Below are 13,120 nucleotides of genomic sequence, written 5' to 3' on the forward strand. Positions count from 1 at the left end.
TCATCAACATCACCACAACCACCATCAACACCACCATCACTATCACCACTTTCACCACCATCATCACCACCACTATCACCATCACCACCACCATCACCACCACCACCATCACCACCACCACCATCATCACCACCACCATCATCACCATCACCACCACCATCATCACCACCACCATCACCACCATCACCACCACCACCACCACCATCATCACCATCACCACCACCATCATCACCATCACCACCACCATCATCACCACCACCACCACCATCACCACCACCATCACCACCACCATCACCACCACCACCACTACCACCATCACCACCACCATCACCACCACCACCATCATCACCACCATCACCACCACCATCACCACCACCATCACCATCACCACCACCATCACCACCAGCACCACCACCACCACCATCACCACCACCACCTCCACCATCACCACCACCATCACCACCACCACCACCATCACCACCACCACCATCACCACCACCACCACCATCACCACCACCACCACCATCACCACCACCACCATCACCATCACCACCACCACCATCACCACCATCACCATCACCACCACCACCACCATCACCACCATCACCACCATCACCACCACCACCATCACCACCACCATCACCACCACCACCACCATCACCACCATCACCACCACCACCATCATCACCATCACCACCATCACCACCATCACCACCACCATCACCATCACCACCACCACCATCACCACCACCATCACCACCACCACCACCATCATCACCACCACCATCACCACCACCACCATCACCACCACCACCATCATCACCACCACCATCACCACCACCATCACCACTACCATCACCACCACCACCATCACCACCACAACCACCACCATCACCACCACCACCACCATCACCACCATCACCATCACCACCACCATCACCACCACCACCACCACCACCATCACCACCACCACCATCACCACCACCATCACCACCATCACCATCACCACCACCACCATCACCACCATCACCACCACCATCACCATCACCACCACCACCATCACCACCACCATCACCACCACCACCACCATCACCACCATCACCACCACCACCATCATCACCATCACCACCATCACCACCACCACCACCATCACCACCACCATCACCACCACCACCAACTTCACCACCATCACCACCACCATCACCACCACCACCACCATCACCACCATCACCACCACCACTATCACCATCACCACCACCATCACCACCACCACCATCACCACCACCACCATCATCACCACCACCATCATCACCATCACCACCACCATCATCACCACCACCATCACCACCATCACCACCACCACCACCACCATCATCACCATCACCACCACCATCATCACCATCACCACCACCATCATCACCACCACCATCACCATCATCACCATCACCATCGTCACCACCATCACCACCATCACCACCACCACCACCACCATCACCACCACCATCACCACCACCACCATCACCATCACCACCACCACCACCATCACCACCACCACCACCATCACCACCACCATCACCACCACCATCACCACCACCACCACTACCACCATCACCACCACCATCACCACCACCACCATCATCACCACCATCACCACCACCATCACCACCACCATCACCACCACCATCACCACCACCATCACCACCAGCACCACCACCACCACCATCACCACCACCACCTCCACCATCACCACCACCATCACCACCACCACCACCATCACCACCACCACCACCACCATCACCACCACCATCACCACCACCACCACCATCACCACCACCACCATCACCATCACCACCACCACCATCACCACCATCACCATCACCACCACCATCACCACCATCACCACCATCACCACCACCACCATCACCACCACCATCACCACCACCACCACCACCATCACCACCATCACCACCACCACCATCATCACCATCACCACCATCACCACCATCACCACCACCATCACCACCACCACCATCACCACCACCACCACCACCACCATCATCACCACCACCACCACCACCATCACCACCACCACCATCATCACCACCACCATCACCACCACCATCACCACTACCATCACCACCACCACCATCACCACCACAACCACCACCATCACCACCACCACCACCATCACCATCACCACCACCATCACCACCACCACCACCACCATCACCACCACCACCATCACCACCATCACCACCACCACCATCACCACCATCACCACCATCACCACCACCACCATCACCACCACCACCATCACCACCACCACCATCACCACCACCACCATCACCACCATCACCATCACCACCACCACCATCACCACCATCACCACCACCATCACCACCACCATCACCACCACCATCACCACCATCACCACCACCATCACCACCACCACCACCATCACCACCATCACCACCACCATCACCACCACCATCACCACCACCACCATCACCACCACCACCATCACCACCATCACCACCACCACCATCACCATCACCACCACCACCATCACCACCATCACCACCACCACCATCACCACCATCATCACCATCACCACCACCATCACCACCACCACCATCACCACCACCACCATCATCACCATCACCACCACCACCAACTTCACCACCATCACCACCATCACCACCATCACCACCACCACCATCATCACCATCACTACCATCACCACCATCACCACCACCATCACCACCATCACCACCATCACCATCACCACCACCATCACCACCACCACCACCATCACCACCACCACCATCACCACCACCACCACCACCATCACCACCACCATCACCATCATCACCACCATCACCACCACCACCATCACCACCATCATCACCACCATCATCACCACCACCACCATCACCACCATCACCACCATCACCATCACCACCATCACCACCATCATCACCTTCACCACCACCATCACCATCACCACCATCACCATCACCACCACCACCATCACCACCACCACCATCACCACCATCACCACCATCATCACCACCACCATCACCACCACCATCACCACCACCATCACCATCACCACCACCATCACCACCACCACCACCATCACCACCACCACCATCACCACTTTCATCACCACCATCACCACCACCACCATCACCACCACCATCATCACCACCACCACCATCACCACCTAGTGGTTGTGTGAGTCACAAACTTCCCTTGATGCCTCTCTCCCCCACTCCCCACCCTTCCCCTGAACGCCACAGACGATGGAGAACACCGTTCTGGCTCCTCCACCCCTCAGCGCTCCACCGCCACCGCCTCCACCGCCTCCACCTCCACCACCGCCTCCACCGCCTCCACCTCCACCACCGCCTCCACCGCCTCCACCACAGCACCAATCCCTGTCCCGGGGGGCGTGGCCGGGGGCGTGGCCAGGCCTGGGGGCGGGGCCTGGGGAGGGGGCGGGGCCTGGGGAGGGGGCGGGGCTTGGGGAGGGGGCGTGGCTCACCAACCCACGTGCGGTGCACGTCCCGGCAGTACAACAATGGAGTTCTTTGAGATGTGCGCGAGCCTCATAGCCACACTGGCACGCTAGGGTTGGTGGGTCACCGTGGGATGGGTGGGTGGGAGCCTCATAGCCACACTGGCACGCTAGGGGTTGGTGGGTCACCGTGGGATGGGTGGGTGGGTCACGGTGGGATGGGTGGGTTGGTGGGTCACCGTGGGATGGGTGGGTTGGTGGGTTGGTGGGTCACCGTGGGATGGGTGGGTTGGTGGGTTGGTGGGTCACCGTGGGATGGGTGGGTTGGTGGGTTGGTGGGTCACCGTGGGATGGGTGGGAGCCTCATAGCCACACTGGCACGCTAGGGTTGGTGGGTCACCGTGGGATGGGTGGGTCACCGTGGGATGGGTGGGTGGGTGGGTTGGTGGGTCACGGTGGGATGGGATGGGTGGGAGCCTCATAGCCACACTGGCACGTTAGGGTTGGTGGGTCACCGTGGGATGGGTGGGTGGGTCTGATAGCCACGCCCACTAGGGGTTGGTGGGTCACGGTGGGATGGGTGGGTGGGTGGGAGCCTCATAGCCACACTGGCACGCTAGGGGTTGGTGGGTCACGGTGGGATGGGTGGGAGCCTCATAGCCACACTGGCACGCTAGGGTTGGTGGGTCACGGTGGGATGGGTGGGTTGGTGGGTCACCGTGGGATGGGTGGGTGGGTGGGAGCCTCATAGCCACACTGGCACGCTAGGGTTGGTGGGTCACCGTGGGATGGGTGGGTGGGTGGGTTGGTGGGTCACCGTGGGATGGGTGGGTGGGAGCCTCATAGCCACACTGGCACGCTAGGGTTGGTGGGTCACCGTGGGATGGGTGGGTTGGTGGGTGGGTGGGTCACCGTGGGATGGGTGGGAGCCTCATAGCCACACTGGCACGCTAGGGGTTGGTGGGTCACGGTGGGATGGGTGGGAGCCTCATAGCCACACTGGCACGCTAGGGGTTGGTGGGTCACGGTGGGATGGGTGGGAGCCTCATAGCCACACTGGCACGCTAGGGGTTGGTGGGTCACCGTGGGATGGGTGGGTGGGTTGGTGGGTCACCGTGGGATGGGTGGGTTGGTGGGTCACCGTGGGATGGGTGGGTTGGTGGGTCACCGTGGGATGGGTGGGTGGGTGAGTCTGATAGCCACGCCCACTAGGGGTTGGTGGGTCACGGTGGGATGGGTGGGTGGGTGGGAGCCTCATAGCCACACTGGCACGCTAGGGGTTGGTGGGTCACCGTGGGATGGGTGGGAGCCTCATAGCCACACTGGCACGCTAGGGGTTGGTGGGTCACCGTGGGATGGGTGGGTGGGTGGGAGGGGGCCTCATAGCCACGCCCACTAGGGGTTGGTGGGTCACGGTGGGATGGGTGGGAGGGAGGGGGAGGGAGGGAGCCTCATCGCCACGCTCGCCCGTTAGGGGTTGGTGAGTCACCGTGGGATGGGTAGGAGGGGGAGGGATGGGGTCTCATCGCCACACTCACACGTTAGGGGTTGGTGGGTCACCGTGGGATGAGGGAGGGGGAGGGAGCCAGCCTCATAGCCACGCTCGCCCGCTAGGGTTGGTGGGTCACGGTGGGATGGGAGGGAGCCTCATAGCCACGCTCGCTCGCTCGGGGTTGGTGGTTCACGGTGGGATGGGAGGGAGGGAGTCTGATAGCCACGTTCGCTCGCTAGGGGTTGGTGGGTCACCGTGGGATGGGTGGCTCAGGGTGGGGAGAGGTCTGAGCGTTAATTAGGCTTCACACGACCTCCGTGTTAATTAGGGTTAATGATGCGTTAATTCTGAATCGGTGTGTTGTAATGAGGCTAAGTGACGTCCGGTTAGCTACGTAGTGTTTGCCTGCTTCCTCGCTGGGTCTCTGCAGGACAAAGTAGGCCTCTAAGGCCTCTCCAGGCTAGGTCAGGCTTCTCTAGGCCTCCAGGCTAGGCTAGGTCAGGCTTCTCTAGGCCTCCAGGCTAGGCTAGGTCAGGCTTCTCTAGGCCTCCAGGCTAGGCTAGGTCAGGCTTCTCTAGGCCTCTAGGCTAGGTCAGGCTTCTCTAGGCCTCCAGGCTAGGCTAGGTCAGGCTTCTCTAGGCCTCCAGGCTAGGCTAGGTCAGGCTTCTCTAGGCCTCCAGGCTAGGCTAGGTCAGGCTTCTCTAGGCCTCCAGGCTAGGCTAGGTCAGGCTTCTCTAGGCCTCCAGGCTAGGCTAGGCTTCTCTAGGCCTCCAGGCTAGGCTAGGTCAGGCTTCTCTAGGCCTCTTCAGGCTAGGCTAGGTCAGGCTTCTCTAGGCCTCTTCAGGCTAGGCTAGGTCAGGCTTCTCTAGGCCTCCAGGCTAGGCTAGGTCAGGCTTCTCTAGGCCTCTTCAGGCTAGGCTAGGTCAGGCTTCTCTAGGCCGCTAGGCTAGGTCAGGCTTCTCTAGGCCTCTTCAGGCTAGGTCAGGCCTCTCTAGGCCTCTTCAGGCTAGGCTAGGTCAGGCTTCTCTAGGCCTCCAGGCTAGGCTAGGTCAGGCTTCTCTAGGCCTCTAGGCTAGGTCAGGCTTCTCTAGGCCTCCAGGCTAGGCTAGGTCAGGCTTCTCTAGGCCTCTTCAGGCTAGGCTAGGTCAGGCTTCTCTAGGCCTCCAGGCTAGGCTAGGTCAGGCTTCTCTAGGCCTCCAGGCTAGGCTAGGTCAGGCTTCTCTAGGCCGCTAGGCTAGGTCAGGCTTCTCTAGGCCTCCAGGCTAGGCTAGGCTTCTTTAGGCCTCCAGGCTAGGCTAGGTCAGGCTTCTCTAGGCCTCTTCAGGCTAGGCTAGGTCAGGCTTCTCTAAGCCGCTAGGCTAGGTCAGGCTTCTCTAGGCCTCTTCAGGCTAGGTCAGGCCTCTCTAGGCCTCTTCAGGCTAGGCTAGGTCAGGCTTCGCTAGGCCTCTTGAGACTAGGCTAGGTCAGGCTTCTCTAGGCCTCTTCAGGCTAGGTCAGGCTTCTCTAGGCCTCCAGGCTAGGCTAGGTCAGGCTTCTCTAGGCCTCTTCAGGCTAGGCTAGGTCAGGCTTCTCTAGGCCGCTAGGCTAGGTCAGGCTTCTCTAGGCCTCTTCAGGTAAGGCTAGGTCAGGCCTCTCTAGGCCTCTTCAGGCTAGGTCAGGCTTCTCTAAGGCCTCTTCAGGCTAGGCTAGGTCAGGCTTCTCTAGGCCTCTAGGCTAGGTCAGGCTTCTCTAGGCCTCTAGGCTAGGTCAGGCTTCTCTAGGCCTCTTCAGGCTAGGCTAAGTCAGGCTTCTCTAGGCCGCTAGGCTAGGTAAGGCTTCTCTAGGCTAGGTCAGGCTTCTCTAGGCCTCTTCAGGCTAGGCTAGGTCAGGCTTCTCTAGGCCTCTTCAGGCTAGGTCAGGCTTCTCTAGGCCTCTTCAGGCTAGGCTAGGTCAGGCTTCTATAAGGCCTCTTCAGGCTAGGCTAGGTCAGGCTTCTCTAGGCCGCTAGGCTAGGTCAGGCTTCTCTAAGGCCTCTTCAGGCTAGGCTAGGTCAGGCTTCTCTAGGCCTCTTCAGGCTAGGTCAGGCTTCTCTAGGCCTCTTCAGGCTAGGCTAGGTCAGGCCTCTCTAGGCCTCTTCAGGCTAGGCTAGGTCAGGCTTCGCTAGGCCTCTTGACACTAGGCTAGTTCAGGCTTCTCTAGGCCTCTTCAGGCTAGGTCAGGCTTCTCTAGGCCTCTTCAGGCTATGCTAGGTCAGGCTTCTCTAGGCCTCTCCAGGCTAGGCTAGGTCAGGCTTCTCTAGGCCTCTTCAGGCTAGGCTAGGTCAGGTTTCTCTAGGCCTCTTCAGGCTAGGCTAGGTCAGGCTTCTCTAGGCCTTCAGACTCGGCTAGGTCAGGCTTCTCTAGGCCTCTTCAGGCTAGGCTAGGTCAGGCTTCTCTAGGCCTCTTCAGGCTAGGCTAGGTCCGGCTTCTCTAGGCCTCTTCAGGCTAGGCTAGGTCAGGCTTCTCTAGGCCTCTTCAGGCTAGGCTAGGTCAGGCTTCTCTAGGCCTCTTCAGGCTAGGCTAGGTCAGGCCTCTCTAGGCCTCTTCAGGCTAGGCTAGGTCAGGCTTCTCTAGGCCTCTTCAGGCTAGGCTAGGTCAGGCTTCTCTAGGCCTCTAGGCGAGGTCAGGCCTCTCTAAGTCCTCTTGATGCTAGGCTAGGTCAGGCCTCTCTAGGCCTCTTCAGGCTAGGCTAGGTCTGGTCTCTCTAGGCCTCTTCAGGCTAGGCTAGGTCAGGCTTCTCTAGGCCTCTTCAGGCTAGGCTAGGTCAGGCCTCTCTAGGCCTTTTCAGGCTAGGCTAGGTAAGGCTTCTCTAGGCCTCTAGGCTAGGTCAGGCTTCTCTAGGCCTCTCCAGGCTAGGCTAGGTCAGGCTTCTCTAGGCCTCTCCAGGCTAGGCTAGGTCAGGCTTCTATAGGCCTCTTCAGGCTTCTCTAGACCTCTTGAGGCTAGGCTAGGTCAGGCTTCTCTAGGCCTCTTCAGGCTAGGCTAGGTCAGGCTTCTCTAGGCCTCTAGGCTAGGTCAGGCTTCTCTAGGCCTCTCCAGGCTAGGCTAGGTCAGGCTTCTCTAGGCCTCTTCAGGCTTCTCTAGGCCTCTTCAGGCTAGGCTAGGTCAGGTCTCTCTAGGCCTCTTCAGGCTAGGTCAGGCCTTTCTAGGCCTCTTCAGGCTAGGCTAGGTCAGGCTTCTCTAGGCTAGGTCAGGCTTCTCTAGGCCTCTTCAGGCTATGTCAGGATTCTCTAGGTCTCTTGAGGCTAGGCTAGGTCAGGCTTCTCTAGGCCTCTTCAGGCTAGGCTAGGTCAGGCTTCTCTAGGCCTCTAGGCTAGGTCAGGCTTCTCTAGGCCTCTCTAGGCTAGGTCAGGCTTCTCTAGGCCTTTCCAGGCTAGGCTAGGTCAGGCTTGTCTAGGCCTCTTGATGCTAGGTTAGGCCTCTTGATGCTAGATCCCCTGCTAGGCCTTCGCCAAAGCCCGCCCGTTACACCTGAGGTTTAATTATGCGTTAAGTCGAACTAAAAGGTCTCCAATCCCTCGGAGACCATGACAAGGTCGTGATGAAATAAAAAAACACTAGGTTGTGAGAGTTTGTCGCTTATGTATAAAATGTACTTGGGTTGCCCGCAGGGGGCCCGGCCTAGTGAGGCCTTGCAAGGCTCCTGTAGGCCTCACAAGGCCTCGCTAAGCCTCGCTAGGTCTCACTAGGCCTCGCTAGGTCTCAATAGGCCTAGTTTGGCCTATCTAGGCCTAAACTAGGCCTCGCTAGGTCTCAATAGGCCTAGTTTGGCCTATCTAGGCATCGCAAGGCCCAAACTAGGCCTCGCTAGGTCTCACTAGGCCTAGTTTGGCCTATCTAGGCCTACACTAGGCCTCGCTAGGTCTCACTAGGCCTAGTTTGGCCTATCTAGGCCTCGTAAGGCCTAAACTAGGTCTCACTAGGCCTAGTTTGGCCTATCTAAGCCTCACGAGGCCTAAGCAAGGCCTCGCTAGGCCTAAACTAGGTCTCGCTAGGCCTAGTTTGTCCTATCTAGGCCTCACGAGGCCTAAATTAGGCCTCGATAGGTCTCGCTAGGCCTAGTTTGGCCTATCTAGGCCTCACAAGGCCTAAAGTAGGCCTCGCTAGGTCTAAACAAGGCCTCGCTAGGCCTACTTTGGCCTATCTGGGCCTCGCAAGGCCTTGCTTAGGCCTTACGAGGCCTAGATAGGCCAAACTAGGCACAGTGAGACCTAGCAAGGCCTAAGCAAGGCCTCGCAAGGCCTTGCTTAGGCCTCGCGAATAGGCCAAACTAGGCCTAGTGAGACCTAGCAAGGCCTAAGCAAGGCCTTGCTTAGGCCTCGCGAGGCCTAGATAGGCCAAACTAGGCCTAGTGAGACCTAGCGAGGCCTTGCTTAGGCCTCGCGAGGCCTAGATAGGCCAAACTAGGCCTAGTGAGACCTAGCGAGGCCTAAGCAAGGCCTAAGCAAGGCGTTGCTTAGGCCTCGCGAGGCCTAGATAGGCCAAACTAGGCCTAGTGAGACCTAGCGAGGCCTTGCTTAGGCCTCGCTAGGTCACCAATGAAACGGCATGAACTTTGACTTTTGATTTAAAGCTTTCGTGACTGCAGAGATTCCTATTCTCGGTTCTTTCGGCAAAAAGTCGCCGCCACCACGTTAGAAGAAGGGAAACAATAAAATAACAAATAAAAAAAATATAAAACGATAAATTAGTTTAAAAAAAAACAATAAAAAACATTAAAATATTTTATTGTTTTATATTTTATTTTATTTTTTATTTTATTGTTTCCCTTCTTCTAACGTGGCGGTGACTTTAGCGAAAAGCATCTCGATGAAGAAGAATACCGGCGTCGGATTTTGCGTTGAACCGGGGCGGGGTTTTTGCACTGAAATATGATCACCGCTGTAGATGCACCTCGCTACTATATATAGAGAGACATATATATAGATAAGAGATATACATAGCTCACACTGAGATACTGAGATACACACACAGAGATACACACACACAGACACACACTGGTATATATAGAGACATATATAGATAAGAGATATACATAGCTCACACTGAGATACTGAAATACACACACAGAGATACACACACACGCTGGTATATATACAGAGAGACATATATATATAGATAAGAGATATACATAGCTCACACTGAGATACTGAGATACACACAGAGATACACACACACACTGATATATATAGACATATATAGATAAGAGATATACATAACTCACACTGGTATACTGAGATACACACACAGATACACAGAGATACACACACTGGTGTATATATATAGAGAGACATATAGAGATAAGAGATATACACAACTCACACTGAGATACACACACAGACACTGGTATATATATAGAGACAGAGATAAGAGATATACACAACTCACACTGAGATACACACACAGAGATACACACACAGAGACTCACACACACTGGTATATATAGAGAGACATTTATAGAGATAAGAGATATACATAACTCACACTGAGATACTGAGATACACACACAGAGATACACACACAGAGACACACACACACTGGTATATATAGAGACATATATATAGATAAGAGATATACATAACTCACACTGACATACTGAGATACACACACAGAGATACACATACTGAGATACACACAGAGATACACACAGACACACACTGGTATATATATATAGAGACATATATAGAGATAAGAGATATACACAACTCTGGCATACTGAGATACACACACAGAGATACACACACAGAGATACACACTGATATATATAGAGACATATATATAGATAAGAGATATACATAACTCACACTGGTATACTGAGATACACACACAGAGATACACACAGAGATACACACACAGAGATACACACACTGGTGTATATATGTAGAGACATATATATAGATAAGAGATATACACAACTCTGGCATACTGATACACACACAGAGATACACAGACACACACTGGTATATATAGAGACATATAGAGATAAGAGATATACATAACTCACACTGAGATACACACACAGAGATACACACACACACTGGTATATATATAGAGAGACATATAGAGATAAGAGATATACATAACTCACACTGGCATACTGAGATACACACACAGAGATACACACACAGAGATACACACACAGAGATACACACACTGGTGTATATATATGTAGAGACATATATATAAGAGATATACACAACTCTGGCATACTGATACACACACAGAGATACACACACACGCTGGTATATATAGAGAGACATATAGAGATAAGAGATATACACAACTCACACTGAGATACACACACAGAGATACACACACAGACACGTATATATAGACATATATATAGATAAGAGATATACATAACTCACACTGGTATACTGAGATACACACACAGAGATACACACACACACACTGATATATATAGAGACATATATATAGATAAGAGATATACATAACTCACACTGGTATACTGAGATACACACACAGATACACAGAGATACACACACTGGTGTATATATATAGAGAGACATATATAGAGATAAGAGATATACACAACTCTGGCATACTGATACACACACAGAGATACACACACAGAGATACACACACAGAGATACACACAGAGATACACACACACGCTGGTATATATAGAGAGACATATAGAGATAGGAGATATACATAACTCACACTGGTATACTGAGATACACACAGAGATACACACACACACTGGTATATATATAGAGACATATAGATAAGAGATATACACAACTCATACTGAGATACACACAGAGATACACACACAGAGACACACACTGGTATATATAGAGACATAATAGAGATAAGAGATATACACAACTCATACTGAGATACACACAGAGATACACACACAGACACACTGGTATATATAGAGACATAGAGATAAGAGATATACACAACTCACACTGGTATACTGAGATACACACAGAGATACACACACACACACTGGTATATATATAGACATAGAGATAAGAGATATACACAACTCACATACTGAGATACACACACAGATACACACACATGCTGGTATATATAGAGAGACATATAGAGATAGATATAGACAACTCACATACTGAGATACACACAGAGATACACACACAGAGATACACACACAGACACACTGGTATACATATAGAGACACATAGAGATAAGAGATATACACAACTCTGGCATACTGAGATACACACAGAGATACACACACGCTGGTATATATATAGAGATGTACATACAGATACTTCCACACGGTATACAGAGATGCATACACTGGTATCCAGAGATAGTTGTACACAGACACTAGGTGTATCTGTGTGTGTGTGTCTGAGCCAAGCTTTATCTTGCTTGTGTGTTGTGTTATTAATCAGCCGTTCATTATGCTATTGCCAATAAAGTTACACAAATACAAATTGTCGTATCTATGTGGGTGGCAGTGTTGAGTCTATGGGTAGCAGTGTTGAGTCTATGGGGCAGTGTTGAGTCTATGGGTGGCAGTGTTGAGTCTATGGGTAGCAGTGTTGAGTCTATGGGTGGCAGTGTTGAGTCTATGGTGCAGTGTTGAGTCTATGGGTGGCAGTGCTGAGTCTATGGGTGGCAATGTTGAGTCTATGGGTGGCAGTGTTGAGTCTATGGGTGGCAGTGTTGAGTCTATGGGTGACAGTGTTGAGTCTATGGGTGGCAGTGTTGAGTCTATGGGTGGCAGTGTTGAGTCTATGGGTAGCAGTGTTGAGTCTATGGGTGGCAGTGTTGAGTCTATGGGTGGCAGTGTTGAGTCTATGGGTAGCAGTGTTGAGTCTATGGGTAGCAGTGTTGAGTCTATGGGTGGTAGTGTTGAGTCTATGGGTGGCAGTGTTGAGTCTATGGGTGGCAGTGATGAGTCTATGGTGCAGTGTTGAGTCTATGGGTGGCAGTGTTGAGTCTATGGGTGGCAGTGCTGAGTCTATGGGTGGCAGTGCTGAGTCTATGGGTGGCAATGTTGAGTCTATGGGTGGCAGTGTTGAGTCTATGGGTGGCAGTGCTGAGTCTATGGGTGGCAGTGTTGAGTCTATGGGTGGCAGTGTTGAG

General features: G+C 53.4%; 1 protein-coding gene and 1 long non-coding RNA gene across 51 annotated transcripts in view; both read left to right on the forward strand.

The window, feature by feature from the left end:
- Window positions 1-3,659, forward strand: part of PRKAA2 (protein kinase AMP-activated catalytic subunit alpha 2) — a 37,541-nt gene extending 33,882 nt beyond the window's left edge. Inside the window, exon 10 of the mRNA XM_076057840.1 lies at window positions 3,303-3,659. Within this exon, the coding sequence (XP_075913955.1) occupies window positions 3,303-3,634 (332 nt within the window). The 3' untranslated portion in view covers window positions 3,635-3,659. The remainder of the gene's footprint in view (window positions 1-3,302) is intronic.
- Window positions 3,660-5,007: 1,348 nt separating this feature from the next.
- Window positions 5,008-12,465, forward strand: LOC116938272 (uncharacterized). 50 transcript variants are annotated; one of them, XR_012931366.1, is made up of 11 exons: window positions 5,011-5,735; window positions 5,797-6,278; window positions 6,470-6,572; window positions 6,666-6,792; window positions 6,841-7,105; window positions 7,176-7,345; window positions 7,379-7,792; window positions 7,828-8,043; window positions 8,284-8,318; window positions 8,412-8,708; window positions 8,892-12,465. It is a non-coding gene; the product is annotated as an uncharacterized LOC116938272 (long non-coding RNA). The 50 variants fall into 50 exon arrangements; XR_012931336.1 differs by adding an exon at window positions 6,312-6,404 and having other exon boundaries at window positions 5,797-6,088; window positions 6,122-6,156; window positions 6,475-6,572; window positions 7,828-8,708; XR_012931340.1 differs by having other exon boundaries at window positions 5,012-5,735; window positions 7,828-8,138; window positions 8,254-8,318.
- Window positions 12,466-13,120: the final 655 nt, after the last annotated feature.

Source organism: Petromyzon marinus, chromosome 85, assembly GCF_048934315.1.
Source record: "Petromyzon marinus isolate PM22_M1 ecotype Great Lakes invasive population chromosome 85, UKy_Petmar_22M1.pri1.0, whole genome shotgun sequence".
Classification (NCBI taxonomy): Eukaryota; Metazoa; Chordata; class Hyperoartia; order Petromyzontiformes; family Petromyzontidae; genus Petromyzon; species Petromyzon marinus.